This window comes from Lepus europaeus, unplaced genomic scaffold (assembly GCF_033115175.1).
Source record: "Lepus europaeus isolate LE1 unplaced genomic scaffold, mLepTim1.pri SCAFFOLD_448, whole genome shotgun sequence".
NCBI lineage: Eukaryota > Metazoa > Chordata > Mammalia > Lagomorpha > Leporidae > Lepus > Lepus europaeus.
Window position 1 is genome coordinate 32502 of NW_026909324.1, and position 14121 is coordinate 46622.

Below are 14121 nucleotides of genomic sequence, written 5' to 3' on the forward strand. Positions count from 1 at the left end.
ACGGGGCCCAGCGCTGGCCACACGGGTGGCCATCCCGCACCATAGGGATGCCCCAAGCTGGGGATCCCCAACCTGAACTCCAGGCTCCTGGTGACTGGTACTCCTGGGGACCCCAGCCACAAACTCTGGGCCCAGAAGTGAAGGGGGGGGAGGCATTTATAACAAGGGGAAACTTGCATCCTACCAGTCCTTAGTGCTCTTAGCACTGCGAGCTGCTGCGCCCATCTCAGACAGTCAGGAGAAGCCTGCCGCAGAAGACACAGAGCCAACCCTCCCGTGTGCCTTCCACTCTGCCTGACTGCCCAGTTCCATTTTTTAAAAAGCATTTATTTTACTTATCTGAAAGGCAGAGTTAGAAAGAGAGGTAGAGACACAGAGAGAGGTCTTCCATCCGCTGGTTCACTTCCAGATGACTGCAACAGCCGGGCAGAAACAGGAGCCAGGAGCTTCTTCCGGGTCTCCCACGAGGGTGCAGGGGCCCAAGCACTTGGGCCTCCCTCTGCTGCTTTCCCAGGCCATAGCAGAGAGCTGGATAGGAAGTGAAGCAGCTGGCAGTCCAAGCAGCGCCCATATGGGATGCTGGCCCCGCAGACCACGGCCTAACCCACTACACCACAGCACTGGCCCCTGAAACACCAAGGATACAAGCAAACAGAACGCAACAAAGCCTAAGAGCGGTCAGCACCGTCTCCGACTTCACTGTGAGCTCTCTGGGCAGTTTCTCTGGAACACTCCACTTGTGACCAGCCCTCATGCGGGCCTGGGAGAGGCCATGTGAGCAGGTGTCAACAGACAAGCTGCACGCAGCTGAGGGAAACACCACAGGTGGTTCTGTGCAGCCCCCGGGGCAGGGTGCGCCTGGCCGGTGCTGACCAGGCCATGCTCTCCAGGAAGGGACACCTTCTTCATAGGCAAAGGCGGCTGAGACAGAGGCCCGGCCTTGGCACCTTTGGGGCCGGGGGCCTCACCAGGCCACCAGAGGGCTTGGGCTCCATCAGTGGGGTCTGCATCGCAGCCCCAGGGACCCCCGCCTGCCCCATGTCCCTGACTGCCTGCTAGCAGCCGGCTCCCCGAGACTCCCTGGCAGTGTGGAGCCCAGTCTGCAGACACCCTGGGGGTCAGGGCCCCTTTGGCCCTCACTAGAGGGGTGGAGGCTCACAGCCACGCAGTGAGCGAGTGGGCGCCAGAGCTCATTGCCTCCCGCACTCACCCCAGTCCAGCCTGACCACAGACGGCTGACAGGCTCCCGAGGGCGAGGGTGGGTGGACAGGGCTGGGATCCAGCCGTTGGCAGAAGACTCCCACACCCAGGCAGGAAACCCACCACCCGATGCTGCCCCGGACACCTGCCCCGTCCTGGCTCGTCCCCAGCTTTGCAGGGGCCCCCGGAGGTCAGGGACAGCAGGCCAAGGACATGGAGGCAGCCCAGGGCTGTGCGCCTCAGCCCTCCCACGTGGCTGCTGCCTCCAGGAGCCGCCGCCCTGCTTGGCAGAGCTTGCTGGCTGCAGCCCCACTGCTCCCTTGAGCACCCGGAGTGAGTCGGGCGTCCTCATTTGTGTCAGAGGGCTGGGCTGGGGTCCCTGTTTTTCCCCACCCTGGGGCTCTGGACCGCCAGTGGGGGCCCAGCAGAGCCTTCCCTTCCAGGGGGCAGGCCCTGGGACACCACACCAGCAAACAGCTGAGGGACAGCCCCAGCGTGCACGACGCTGGTGCCCAGATCCAGCTGACCCCAACGCTGTCACCCCCACCATGGCCGTCCCTTCCCTCCTGGACTCTGTCATGTCCACCGAACACACCTGCCCGGCACAGTCAAGGTTTGCTCCGGGGTTGGGTGGGGTTTCATCCTCACTGGAGCAGTCCAGTCAGCCAGAGCTGCTGTCCCACAGCCACGCACACCCACGGCTTCAGCGGCGGCCACTGACCTGCTCTGGCCCATGTCCACCCTCCCTCGTAAAGCCACGTGGGCGGTGCTGGGTCAGAGCCCACCCCGATGACTCACTTCATCTCTACCACGCCTGTGACGCCTCTGCTCAAATGACATCACATTCCAAGGACCCAGGGGCCAGCACTCCATCTTCCGGGGGCCATGGTCCCACCCAAACAGTGAGTGAGCAGCAGGGACAGGGTTGGGGCCTGGCTGGGCAGCTGGCCGAGCAAGGCTGTGAGCTTCCTCCCAGCTGCCCTGAGGCTGGCCTCTGGCTGGGACTCCCCCGGAACTCTGCTGCTGTGCAGGGACCTCAGGGGGTTCCTGGGACAAGTGTCCCCTGCAGGGCTCGGTCCTTGGTCTGCAGTACAGGCAACCCTACCTCTCCACCCCCTCTTTCCCCATTCTCGGCTCCTCCCTGACATCCGATGGGGCAGAAAGGGGGTCTCCCACCACACCCAGGTCACACCGGGTCCAGCCACAGTAGATGACAAGTGTCTGGGTGCCGGTGACACCACCTGCCCAGAGCTCAGGGAGGGGCTGCTCTAGCACCTCCTCTTGCACGAGCCAGTGGCAGCATTCGGGGCACCCAAGACCCCCACGCTGCAGAGCGGAGGACCCCCGCCCAGATGCGAGCCCAGGAAGGAGCTGCACTTGCCTGCAGAAGCGTTTGCTGGGGTGGCAGGGCGAGCAGGGTCAGCTGAGCGTGAAGAGCTGTGTGCAGAGGCTGTCGCGCCGGCCCAGCAGGCCCTGAGGCGGGATGAACTCCAGCGGCACCGGCTCAGGCCTCTTCTTCTTCAGGTCCCGCTCGAAGATCTGCAGGGGAGGATGGCGGCCGCTGTGGCAGCTGCGCTCCCAGTCCCGTGCCCAGAGCCCTCTGCACCCCGGTCCTCACCTCATATGCAGTGAGCTCCAGGAGCGGCGCGATGCTGACCTCGGGGACAGACAGTGCCTGGTTGATGGCGCTGGCGGCTCTGGACACCTCAGGGTGGTAGTGCTGCTGGAGGGTCTGGGAGCACACAGGGGCCGGCACCAGGGTCAGCAGCCCTGCCGCCGCCAGTGCCAGCTGTGTGCCCAGCCACAGGCCAGGTGCGGGGTGGAGCGCGGGGGCAGGGCCTCAAGCACATGCTGACGCTGGGCTGTGACGGAGCGGCCTGTCAGGGATGTGGCAATGGCGGGCGGGGGTGGGGTGGGGAGGGCTAGGGCCACGCGGGGGTCGCTGAGGGCACCCCCACCTGCAGCTCCCACAGAGAGCTCTCCAGGGCTCGGCTCTTGGCTGGGTCCGCCTCGGTGGGGTCGTAGGGGTCAGCATCCAGCTCTAGGAACAAGACAACCGGCTGGCCTCAGCAGTCAAGAGCCGGCCAGGCACCCGCCAGGCCCCGCGCCGGCAGTGTGCTCACCAGGGCCGCTGGGCCGATGCACGAGGACGCGGCAGGCCGGGTGTCGGCGCAGCAGGTTGCAGATGAAGGGCAGCACCATGAGCAAGGCCTCGGGGGGTGCGGTCAGCGCCAGGTGGGACAGGCGCTTGGCGAAGGCAGCCACCAGGTAGGCTGGAAGGTGGCTGGACGGGGCAGGGGGGTGTGAGAGCCCAGGCCCCAGAAGTCGGCCCCGCCGCCCCTTGCTGGCCCAAGACCACAGCCTCACTCACGAGGAGGACAGGAAGAGGTCGACCAGGTGGAAGAAGCGAGCCCGGTACTTGACGTGGAAGATGGAGGGCTCCAGGAGGCCATAGAGCTTCCGGTAGAAGTCGGGGTATTCCCTGGGGACGGCACACATGGGACGTGTCCAGCCTGGCCCAGCTCTGCCCCCCCCACCCAGCAGGCCTGGCGAGCGCAGGGAGGGAGGCGGAGGCACTGACACTCACAGGTTGTGCTTGTGAATCAGGATGAAAAGCCCGTTCAAGGCCAAGAGACTGACGGCGCCCCCTGCAGACAGAGACGTGGAGCCGGATGGACCCGCACCCCGGCCCCTGCAACGCCCAGGCCTCCCGGCTCCCCGCCCCGCCCCGCCCCCCACTGCCCGCCCAGCTGGAAGCCCGGCTCACCGACGTCGTAGGCGCTGGTGAGGAAGTCGATCATGAGGGTGGGCTGGGCCAGGTGGGGCAGGATGGAGTCGTGCATGATCACCAGCACCTTCTTGTAGAGGCCGAGGGGCAGCTGGGTGGCCGCAGGCAGGTCAGGGTGCTGCCCAGCCGTGCCCCGCCCTGCCAGGACCCAGGGCACCGCCGCCCCCCCTCACCAGAACCCGGGGCCCCCAGAGTCCCCACCTTGTGCTTGAGGAAGCCGAGCCACATGGCCTGGAACGCCTTCCTGTGCTCCTGCAATGGGGGCGGGGCTACACATGCTGGTCCGCCAAGGGAGACCCAGCGCTGGCCGCTCCCTGGCGCCCACCCTGTCCTGCCCTCTGCCGGCCACAGGAACCCCAGACTGGGTCTAGGAGCTCCAGCTCTCAGAGCCGCCACATGGAACCTCCCTGTGCACGGCACGATGTGGCATCTGCCTCCGTCCCCGAGGCCCATGAAGCGGGCCTAACAAGGGGCCTGCCTCCTCACGCCTACTCGTGAGTGGCCCTGGTGGACGCACACGGTGACACCTCTGTGCTGGGAGCTGGGGGTGGGGGAGGGGTGTCCCAGGGACACTCACCTTCAGATGAGCCACTTTCCACTTGTCCGACGGCTCTGCTAGGAAGGCAGGGGAGCGGTCACCCCAGCACAGCACGGAGGCAGTGGCTCGCCAGCCGGCCAGGCCAGGCCAGGCCCTGCTCCACAGCCCCTCCCTCCAGGACCTTCCCAGGATGCTCACCCGCGCGCTTCACGTAGAAGTTGCACACATCAGGCTCCCGAGGGGGCAGGCTCACAGCTGACAGCAGCGAGAAGGTGTTGTTCCAGAAGGTGGGGGACACCTGCCGGAGCCCAGCCTGAGCACCGTGCTGTGGCCCACCCGCCTCCCCGGGTCACCATGAGCCAGCACGCGGACGTCGCTCACCTCCAGGTGCTGGTCGGTCACGCGGGCCACAGTGTCGGTGGCGGCCTGCATCGTGTGGTACCGGATGTCGTCGTACTCAAGGTACTCTCGGAAGTGGGAGAGCAGCAGGCTGCTGTCGTCCTCGGGCGAAAGCAGGCCTCTCACCACCGACTGGGGGTGGGGCAGGGGTCAGCGTCCCTCCTGTGGACAGAGCCCAGCAGCCCCCACAGCCCTCTCCCCCAGCTAGTGGACAGCCAAGGTGACACCCACGTGGCCATCGCCCCCTGCACACGGAAGAACAGAGGGAGCCTCCCGTGAATGTCGACCTGCTGGGGCCAGAGCAGCCCCCCCCCCCCCCCGTCCCCTCACCTTGAAGAGCTCCCGGGGGAACAGGTAGTTGTCCTCCCACTTGGGCTTCTCCAGGGGGTGCGCTCCTTCCAGCTGCACAAACTTCATGAGTGTCTCGAGGGCCAGTTCCTGGGGAACAGGGACAGAGTGACGGTGGCACTCTGCAGGCGGCCCGGGGCTCACCCCAGCCACAGGGCCTCACGACCAGCCCCAGTGGGCGTGGAGAAGAGTGGCCCGTCTTCTCTTGCTCCACGCCCCAGCCTGACGGTCATGCAGGAAGGCAGGGCTCGGCAGTACTGAGCGCGGCCGGGGTCTGGCCTTCTGCACCGGGGGCCCCTGGAATGCTCTTGCGTCAGTGCCACTGACCAGTGCGACGAGCCAGCGTGGCCTGTGACGCGCAGCGGGGCTCACAAGCAGCCCCACTCACAGGCAATGTCCAGAGCAAGTGAACCCAGACCCGAGCTGAGTGCGTGGGAGCTGACTACTGGTGGGCACGAGGCTTTTTCAGTGGATGGCAACATCACCCTGGAAGAGCGGTGATGGCTACGTGGTTCTGTTGCTATAGCAAAAAAGTAAAAAACCCGGCCAAGCTGTATGCTTCACTCCTGAAGCCCTGTACCTGTCTGAAGGAGAAATAGAGACAGGGGTGGATGCCCCACCCGCTGGCTCACTCCTCAAGTGCCTGTGACAACCAGGGTTGGGCCAGGAGCCTTGAACTCCATCTGGGTCTCCCGAGGGGTGGCAGCTGAGCCGCCACTGCTGCTGTCCAGGCTGCACACGAGCAGGGAGCTGGACTCAAACCCAGGAGCTGGGACGTGGGACGTGGGGATCCCGAGCACCCCACACCCATCCCAGCTGCGCATCCAGGCTGGCAGCGAAGGCAGCCAAGCCTCACGCGGAAGCATCAGGTTCGGCTCCCAGCAGGCTCCTGACACCACCTGGGAGACCTGGACTGAGCTGGCTCCTGCATTTGGCCCCAGCGGAGGCCACTGTGGGCGTCTGGGGAGTGGACTAACAGGTGGAAGGCCCCTCCGCACACCTGCACTCTTTCTCCCTCTATCTTTCAAACGACCAATTTAAAACAACAAAAAATTTTTTTTAAAAAAACAAACTGTAAGTCACAGGAATTACATCACTTCAATGCTGTTAAAAGTTGGTGACTTGAGGCCGGCGCCGTGGCACAACAGGTTAACCCTCTGCCTGTGGTGCTGGGAGCCCATATGGGCACCGATTCTAGTCCCGGCTGCTCCTTTTCCAACCCAGCTCTCTGATATGACCTAGGAAAGCAGTAGAAGATGGCCCAAGTCCTTGGGCCCCTGCACCCACGTGGGAGACCCGTAAGAAGCTCCTGGCTCCTGGCTTCAGATCAGCACAGCTCCGGCCGTTGTGGCCAACTGGGGAGTGAACCAGCAGATGGAAGACCTTTCTCTCTCTCTGCCTCTCCTCACTCTGTGCAACTCTTTCAAATAAGTAAATCATAAAAAGAAGTTGGTGAGCCACCCCCATGGCTGCAGGCCACCCTGTGGCCCGAGACCCACCCATCGGCAGGCACAGGCTCAGTGCACGGGGCCCTGATGCTCCAGAGACCGGCGCTCAGCTTCTCTGTGCCCACTGCAGACAGGACAATGACCGCATTTTCCCACGAGGCCTGAAGGCCCACAGGACAGGCGGAGGCCATGCGCCAGGAATCAGCCAGAGGAGGGAAGCGCTGGTGCCTGCACAGCGCTCACCTCCACAGCCCTGGGCCTCCGCTTTCAGGGCGCAGGGGGTGGACCAAGCCGAAGCAGGGCCCGCGATCCCAAGCCTCACCTTGACCTGAAAGGAATGGTGGGCCAGGAGCTCCAGCAGGCGGTTGCAGCAGCTCTGGTAGCGGTGCCTCATCCACACCTTGTACTTGCGAGTGGCTCCCTGGGACCCTGCGTGGGTGCGGGAGGTTTGGGGGACTGTGGCGCACACTAGGTCTTGAGCCCACCTCTCCCTCCCACGCCCCCCGCCCCAGCCTCCTGGAAAGAGGCCGCCATGGCCCCCAGACCTGGGCTGGGACTGTCACTCCCGGGGGTGTGCAAACAGGGAGGCAGCTCTGCCCAAAACCAGCCAGGCGAGCCAAGCCCTGGGCCCGCCCCGCACGGAAACGCACAGCTCCGGCCCCGGCACCGCCCCGCAGTCCGAACCCCGCTGAGCGCCAGTGTAAAGCCGGCTGCACAGGAGTCCCTCCCACCGACCACGGCGGCGGGCGCCCATCTCCCTCCGGCCCGCCTGGAAGGCGCTCACCTGCCAGGACCACGTCCTCCGGGGGCAGCTGGCCCACGAACAGCTCTCCCCGCTCCAGCAGGGCCCCGAACAGGCGGCTGCACGCGCGGACTGCTTCCTGCACCTCCTCGCCGTCCTGGGCCTGCGGGAGAGGCCGTGTGGCGCGCCAGCCCCTTTCCCCGCGGGGACCCCAGCCCGGGCGCGTCCTCCCGTGACCCCACACGTCTCGGCGGCGTCTCTGAGCCTCCGCGGGGCCCGCACCCTGCCCCACCTCCGCGCCCCGCGCGGCGGCCGTCGCCTCTCCCAGCGCTGCCTCGCCCGGGGCCGCCCACCTGCAACACCGCCAGGATGTCGAACACGCCGTTGGCCTCGCCGCGGCTCGCCAGCACAGCCTCCACCAGGCGGCCGAGCGCCCGCCGCGCGCCCGCGGGGCCGGGATCCCGCGCCATGCCGCCGACTCCGGGGAGAGCGGCGCGCGCGTGACGTCGCCGCCCGCGCGCCGGGTGACGGCTGCCTGCGCCGAGGACGTCACTGCCGCGCGCCGGGTGACGGCTGCCTGCGCCGAGGACGTCACTGCCGCGCGCCGGGTGACGGCTGCCTGCGCCGAGGACGTCACTGCCGCGCGCCGGGCGGCAGCCGCGTGAGCCCTGTGCCATGGCGCTGTTCCACGTCGCGCGGTATCCCGGCCCTGAGGCGGCCGGGCCCGAGGAGGAGGCGGAGGCCGGGGCGGGCGAGAGGGCTCGTGCGCTGCTCCAGCGGCTGCAGAGCCGGGCGCTCGAGCGGCAGCGGCAGCGGCGGGAACCCGCGCCTCCCCAGGTGGAGGAGGAGGCGGCGGCAGGGCGGCGGCGGCGGCGGCCCCGGCGGCGGCCCCGGCGAGTGGGGGCGGCGGGGAGCCCGGACGCTCGGCCGGGGAAGCGGCGGAAGACGGGCGGCGACGCCGCCGCGGACGCAGGTGGGCCGAGGGCTGGGGGCGCGGGGCCGGCGAGGCTGCTGGGAGGCGGCGGCGCGGCTGACGCGGGTCCCGGCGTCGTTTGCCTCGCAGGGCCCGGCGAGCAGGCGCCGGGGGAGCAGGAGGCCGAGGCGGCCCCGGACGGAGCGTGCCGGGTCCCCGCCGCGGTGCTGGGGGCCTTCGGACGGAGGAAGGCGCTCAAGGTGAGCCGCTGCGGGCGGGGATTCTGCTCCCGCGCGGGGCCCTGTCCGCGGCCCGTGGGCTCCGGGCAGGGGCGACCGCGCCTCCGCATGTGGCAGCCGCAGACGTGCCGCCTCTCATCGCGCCCAGAGCTGCGTGGGAAGAGCCCACGGGGAGTGAGCCCGAGGCGGCTGCTTGCTCCGGGGCCTTCCCGTCGTCCCTCTCCCGCCGCAGGTGCAGCCCTTCCTGCCGGGCTGGTTGGCTGAGCCCAGCTGCGTCAGGAAAGACGTCTCCGGGAATCTCACCCCGCTGGAGGACGTCCCGGAGGTGCACCCCGACCTGCAGAGGCAGCTGCGGGCCCAGGGCGTCTCCGCCTACTTCCCAGGTGCGGGCCCAGCGGGCGGGGGGCGGGGGGCGAGGCCCCCCCCCCCGCGGGAACGTGCCTGCATCCCTCCCTCCCCGCGCAGTCCAGGCGGCCGTGATCCCTGTCCTCCTGGAGAGCGCCGCCAGCGGCTTTCTGGTGGGCAGAGGTGGCTACCGGCCGAGTGACCTCTGTGTGTCCGCCCCCACGGGCAGTGGGAAGACGCTGGCCTTCGTCATCCCTGTGGTGCAGGTGGGTGTCAGGGCCCCTCTCTATGGATGGAGCTGGGTGGGGCGGGGGTTCTCTGGGCTGACGGGACTGTCCTTGCTCTCTTGTGTGCAGGCCCTGTTGCATCGAGTAGTCTGTCAGATCCGCGCCCTGGTTGTGCTGCCCACCAAGGAACTGGCCCAGCAGGTGCGTGGACCCCGTGCCCAGAGGTCGGCTGCCCCCCTGGACGGCGGAGGCTGCTCCTGGGGTGCAGAGCTGCTTCCTGGCTAACCACAGGCTGCTTCTCAGGTGAGCAAAGTGTTCAACATCTACACAGATGCCACGCCCCTGCGGGTCGCTCTTGTCACTGGACAGAAGTCGCTGGCCAAGGAGCAGGAGAGCCTCGTCCAGAAAACGTAGGTGCTGGGGGTCAGAGAGCTGAGCGTGGCGGGGGCGGGACGGCTGCTGTGTTCCGGCCGCCTGGCGTGGGGAGCAGGAAGCACGTCTGCCAGTGTCCCGTGCTGAGGGAGGGTTGGCGCTGGTGAGCGACACGGCGCCTCCTGTTGAGCCGCGGCCTGCGTTGTAGGGCGGATGGCTACCGCTGCTTGGCTGACATCGTGGTGGCCACCCCTGGCCGCCTGGTGGACCACATCGACCAGACGCCGGGATTCCACCTCCAGCAGCTCCGCTTCCTGGTGTGTCACCCGCGCCGGGGGCCTGTGCACTGGGCCGAGGGCTGGCCTCAGCAGGGAGCCTCACCTCACCCAGCCAGGGCTTCCTGTCCCCTGCAGGTCATTGACGAGGCTGACCGCATGGTGGACAGCATGCACCAGTCCTGGCTGCCGCGGGTGGTCGCGGCGGCCTTCCAGAGTGAGGGCCCTGGGGACCTCTGTTCTGTGCTGCAGAGGAGGCAGCCCCCGGCTGTGACTGCTGCCAGGTACTGAGCCGCGCCCTTGGGCGCTGTCGCGGCTCCCGCCCAGTGCTCAGCCCCCACACCCTTAACCTGGTGCAGCCGGGGGAGCCCCGTCCCGGGCAGGGCTGCCAGCGCTCCCCTCCCCCCCCAGCACCTGCTGTCCCCAGGTGCCTCTGCAGAAGCTGCTCTTCTCTGCCACCCTGACCCAGGACCCTGAGAAGCTACAGCGGCTCGGCCTCTATCAGCCCCGGCTCTTCTCGTCGGGACAGGCGCACAGGGACTCACGAGACGAGGAGGAGTGTGGGGGCGTGGCAGGGAAGTATGACTTCCCCGCAGGGCTCACGGTGAGTGGGGCGCCGGGGCATGGGGCAGGGCACCCAGGCCCGGGCGCTCGCCAACCCTGGTGTCCCCCGCAGCACCACTACGTGCCCTGCCGCCTCCGGTCTAAGCCGCTGGTTGTCCTGCACCTGATCCTAGAGAGGAAGTTCTCCAGGGTCCTCTGCTTCACTAACTCGAGAGAGAACTCCCACAGGTGAGGCCAGCCAGGAGGGCACGGCTGGGGCGGGCTCCGGGCCCAGCACTGCCTACCGTGTCTTTTCTGCCCAGGCTCTTCCTGCTGGTGCAAGCTTTCGGGGGTGTGAGTGTGGCCGAGTTTTCCTCCCGCTACGGGCCTGGCCAGCGGAGGGGGATCCTGAAGCAGTTCGAGCAGGGAAAGATCCAGCTGTGAGTCCGTGCCGAGGGCGGGGGCGGGGGCCTCTGCTGGAGGTCGGCCAGCGGGGGCCCCCAGGGAGCACCTCTGTTCTGCAGCCTGGTGAGCACCGACGCTGCCGCCCGAGGCATTGACGTGCAGGGCGTGGAGCTGGTGGTCAACTACGACGCGCCCCAGTACCTGAGGACCTACGTGCACCGGTGAGGGCTGGGGGCCCCCTTGCACGTGGGACCCTCTTGTGGGTGGGGATGAGGTGAAGAGCCCTGGCTGTCGGATCCCAGAGGAGTGGGAGGGCACTGTTGACGCGCTGTTTGATTTCAGTGTCGGGAGAACAGCACGGGCCGGGAGAACGGGACAGGCCTTCACGTTGCTCCTCAAAGTGCAGGTGATGCCGCGTGTGGCCCTCGTGAGGCGTGGAGGGGGCGCGCTGCTCCTGCGGCCCCTCACTCACACTGGGCTGTTACGCAGGAGAGGCGGTTTCTCCAGATGTTGGATGAAGCTGGCGCCCCCAGGCTGCAGCGGCACGAGACGCCCAGCGAGCTCCTGCAGCCGCTGGTCCCTCGGTACGAGGCAGCCTTGTCCCAGCTGGAGAAGACCGTCAGGGTAAGGCTGAGGCCCTGGTGGTGTCTGTCGAGGACAGGGAGGCGAAGGGTGTGGATACATTAGCTCCGAGCCTGTGGCTGCAGGATGATGGGGACTCACGGCCCTGGGTTTGTGGACCTGGGAGTGGGGCGGCGGTGGGCGGCACAGTGCCACGCCCTCTTCTCTCCTTCCACAGGAAGAGCAAAAGCAGAAGGCCGCCTAGGCCGGGGCCTCAGAGGAGCAGAGGGCGCCTCCTGCTGGCACGGGTCAGCGTCTTCATTGCCGTGGACATGTGCCGGGTGGAATGGCCGCCCTCCCGAGCACACCGTCTCCTCTGTGGGGTAGCAGCTCAGGCCTGGGCTTGAGCGCGCGGCTGGTGCTGCACAGCCTGCAGCCCCAGTCCCCTGGGGTCAGACTGGTCCTCCCGGAAATAAAGGGAAATGGAAGACTCCCCCAGGACGGGGCACGGAGCTTGTCACGTTCTTGGCTGGTTGTGGGGGTGGGCTGGGGTGGCCTCTGGCTGCCACACGTTCACTCACGAGGAGTCCTCCACTTGAGGGTGAGGAATCTAGGCCAGACACGGCTTGTGTGCAGAGCACTGAATAGGGACCATTTTGGTTACACTTAAATTTTTTTTTTTTTTGGACAGGCAGAGTGGATAGAGAGAGAAACAGAGAGAAAGGTCTTCCTTTTTGCCGTTGGTTCATCCTCCAATGGCCACCGCGGCCGGCATATCGTGCTGATCCGAAGCCAGGAGCCAGGTGCTTCTCCTGGTCTCCCATGTAGGTGCAGGGCCCAAGGACTTGGGCCATCCTCCACTGCCTTCCCGGGCCATAGCAGAGAGCTGGCCCAGAAGAGGGGCAACCGGGATAGAATCCGGCGCCCCAACCAGGACTAGAACCCGGTGTGCCGGCGCCGCAAGTGGAGGATTAGCCTGTTAAGCCACGGCGCCGGCCTAAAAAATTTTTTTTAAAGAATTCGTTTATTTGAAAGAGGGAAAGACAGATCTGCTGGTTCACTCCCCAAATGGCCACAATGGTTGACCTTAGGGCCAGCTGCTTCCGTGACAGCTAGGCTGGGGGCACGCAGGATGTGGCTCCTGGCCACAGGAGGTCCTGCTGTCAGCGCTTGCTCCTCCCGGAAATGCTCTGCTGTGACCTGAGGGGTGGAGGGGAGCCACAGGCAGAGCAGCCCGTTCCCTGGTCGGGGCCATCAGACAGCCCAGCCGTCCAAGGATGTCCCCGCTGACCCCCAGAAGGGCTCTTGTAGGCCCTAGGACTGATGCTGTGGCCTCGCCCCAGCTTTGTTCTAACACAGGCAAAGCTGGTTAGTTTTATCATTGTCTCACCGGAGGATAGCGACGTATCAGGTAAAGGAAAAACACAGCATTGTTAGCTTCTGATGACCTCGAAACACAAACACTGACTGGATGATGTACGTGCACCGACAGTGCTCTATTCTATGCCTTTTCCTTCTTAAATAATTGACTTACCAAGTGGTAGTCACATCGACATGACCCGAAAAGCCACCTGCATAAGTGGGCCATAAGGGCTGAGAGCCCAGAGGGCTGCCCTGGTGCACTCCGGAGAACGGGGGCTCTGGCGTGAGCCTCACCGTGCTGCTGTGGGACAGCTTTGCCCGACCGAGGCTTTCCGATGGCCTCAGAGGACACACGTGTTTGGGTTTCGTAGTCCACTGCTCTTCAGCATCTCCATAAAACATGGTCAGACCATCAAAGACAGCACAGGTAAAGAAATGAAATGGACTCTTCCCTCCCTGTCCTCAGCTGTGTGTGGGTGGTTGAGAAGCTTGGGGCTCAGCCTGGCCTCTGACACGACGCCACAGCCCAGTGTCCTCAGCAGAAAACACAGCACCGCTGCTGTTCTCAGTCCTCCAGGGACCAGCACCCGTCAGTTCCGCTGGCCCCGTGACAGCTGTCCTACATGTCCGAGGCTGGGAGACACCTGCTTCTAAGACATCACTGCCATTCTGTGCCTGAGCCCACCTGCTCCCTGGGTGCACACGGCCGGCTTTGGGGCACTTGAGAGTCAGGGAGAGCAGCAGTGGCTCTGCGGGGTGTGTGTGTGTCACAGTGTGTACCTTGGGAGTAACAATGAGGTGCAGGGGCCATGTGCTGAGTGCTGTACAGATGTCACCTAGGAGGGGAAGCCAAGGTCCCGGCCCCTGCCCCTGCCCCCACCCTGGGGGCCGGGGAACAGCCTGTGCTCCCAAGAGCAGGCCCTGGCAAGTGCCTGGTATGGTATCTGCTGCTTACCTGTCCCCGTGGGCTGCAGGCACCCGTCTTCCACATCTGGGAGCACACGGCCCCCTGCACACCTCACTTCTGTGGTGAAGACACCACAGGCAAAGGAAAAACCACGGGCTGGTGCTCCCTGCTTTGCTCTCGCTGCAACCCTTTCACGACCAGCCCAGGCACTTCTCCACTTGTGCTGGCAGAACCATGCCTGAGACGCCGCAGCAAACGCCTGATGCCACCACCGAGGATGCCGCAGCCCCTGGTGGGCCGCGCTGTGGCCCCACCCAGGACGCTATCCAGAGGAGCTACTCGAGGCCCCACACCAGGCCTCGTCCCAGCGAGGAGCAGGGGAGCCTGTGAGGCTCTGCACGGGCTGCTACTGCTTCCTCACTCTGTGGATGTTTCTATCAAAATGTGTTTCTCGGCCGGCGCCGCGGCTCACTAGGCTCATCCTCTGCTTGCGGCGCCGGCACACAGGG

The 14121-nt window shown here is 66.1% G+C and overlaps 2 protein-coding genes across 5 annotated transcripts; one reads left to right on the forward strand and one right to left on the reverse strand.

Annotated features, from left to right (window-relative positions):
* LOC133755418 (nucleolar complex protein 4 homolog) lies at positions 1-7941 on the reverse strand. Of its 3 annotated transcripts, none has more exons than XM_062185530.1 (16): positions 7817-7941; positions 7506-7626; positions 7044-7150; positions 5256-5363; positions 4908-5057; positions 4725-4824; positions 4566-4603; positions 4190-4240; positions 3968-4079; positions 3788-3848; positions 3572-3682; positions 3324-3484; positions 3159-3241; positions 2819-2932; positions 2582-2739; positions 1-528 (listed from the first exon to the last, which is right to left on the reverse strand). In XM_062185530.1, exons 1-15 carry the CDS (start codon positions 7931-7933, stop codon positions 2620-2622), a joined length of 1554 nt encoding a protein of 517 aa, XP_062041514.1. In that variant the 5' UTR covers positions 7934-7941; the 3' UTR covers positions 1-528; positions 2582-2619. The 3 variants fall into 3 exon arrangements, with proteins under 3 accessions (XP_062041514.1, XP_062041516.1, XP_062041515.1); XM_062185532.1 differs by having other exon boundaries at positions 4-528; positions 4566-4600; XM_062185531.1 differs by lacking the exon at positions 1-528 and adding an exon at positions 536-627.
* Positions 7942-8138: 197 nt separating this feature from the next.
* Positions 8139-11849, forward strand: LOC133755416 (ATP-dependent RNA helicase DDX51-like). Of its 2 annotated transcripts, XM_062185527.1 has the most exons (15): positions 8139-8436; positions 8527-8636; positions 8848-8998; positions 9081-9226; positions 9317-9388; positions 9491-9597; positions 9768-9876; positions 9973-10118; positions 10246-10438; positions 10511-10626; positions 10701-10817; positions 10902-11003; positions 11125-11188; positions 11272-11406; positions 11582-11849. In XM_062185527.1, the coding sequence occupies exons 1-15, from the start codon at positions 8139-8141 to the stop codon at positions 11606-11608; spliced, it is 1893 nt and encodes a 630-aa protein (XP_062041511.1). In that variant the 3' UTR covers positions 11609-11849. The 2 variants fall into 2 exon arrangements, with proteins under 2 accessions (XP_062041511.1, XP_062041510.1); XM_062185526.1 differs by having other exon boundaries at positions 8139-8636.
* Positions 11850-14121: the final 2272 nt, after the last annotated feature.

Bases quoted from the DNA above. Each gene is read 5' to 3' on its own strand.
- LOC133755418 (XM_062185530.1), bottom strand. From the start codon at position 7,933: ATGGCGCGGGATCCCGGCCCCGCGGGCGCGCGGCGGGCGCTCGGCCGC. The intron at 4,825-4,907 runs GTGAGCGACGTC...GGGCTCCGGCAG, and splicing joins TGACCGACCAGCACCTGGAG to GTGTCCCCCACCTTCTGGAA. The intron at 2,933-3,158 runs GTGGGGGTGCCC...GTGTGCTCCCAG, and splicing joins GCTCTCTGTGGGAGCTGCAG to ACCCTCCAGCAGCACTACCA.
- LOC133755416 (XM_062185526.1), top strand. From the start codon at position 8,139: ATGGCGCTGTTCCACGTCGCGCGGTATCCCGGCCCTGAGGCGGCCGGG. The intron at 10,818-10,901 runs GTGAGTCCGTGC...TCTGTTCTGCAG, and splicing joins GAGCAGGGAAAGATCCAGCT to CCTGGTGAGCACCGACGCTG. The intron at 11,004-11,124 runs GTGAGGGCTGGG...GTTTGATTTCAG, and splicing joins CTGAGGACCTACGTGCACCG to TGTCGGGAGAACAGCACGGG.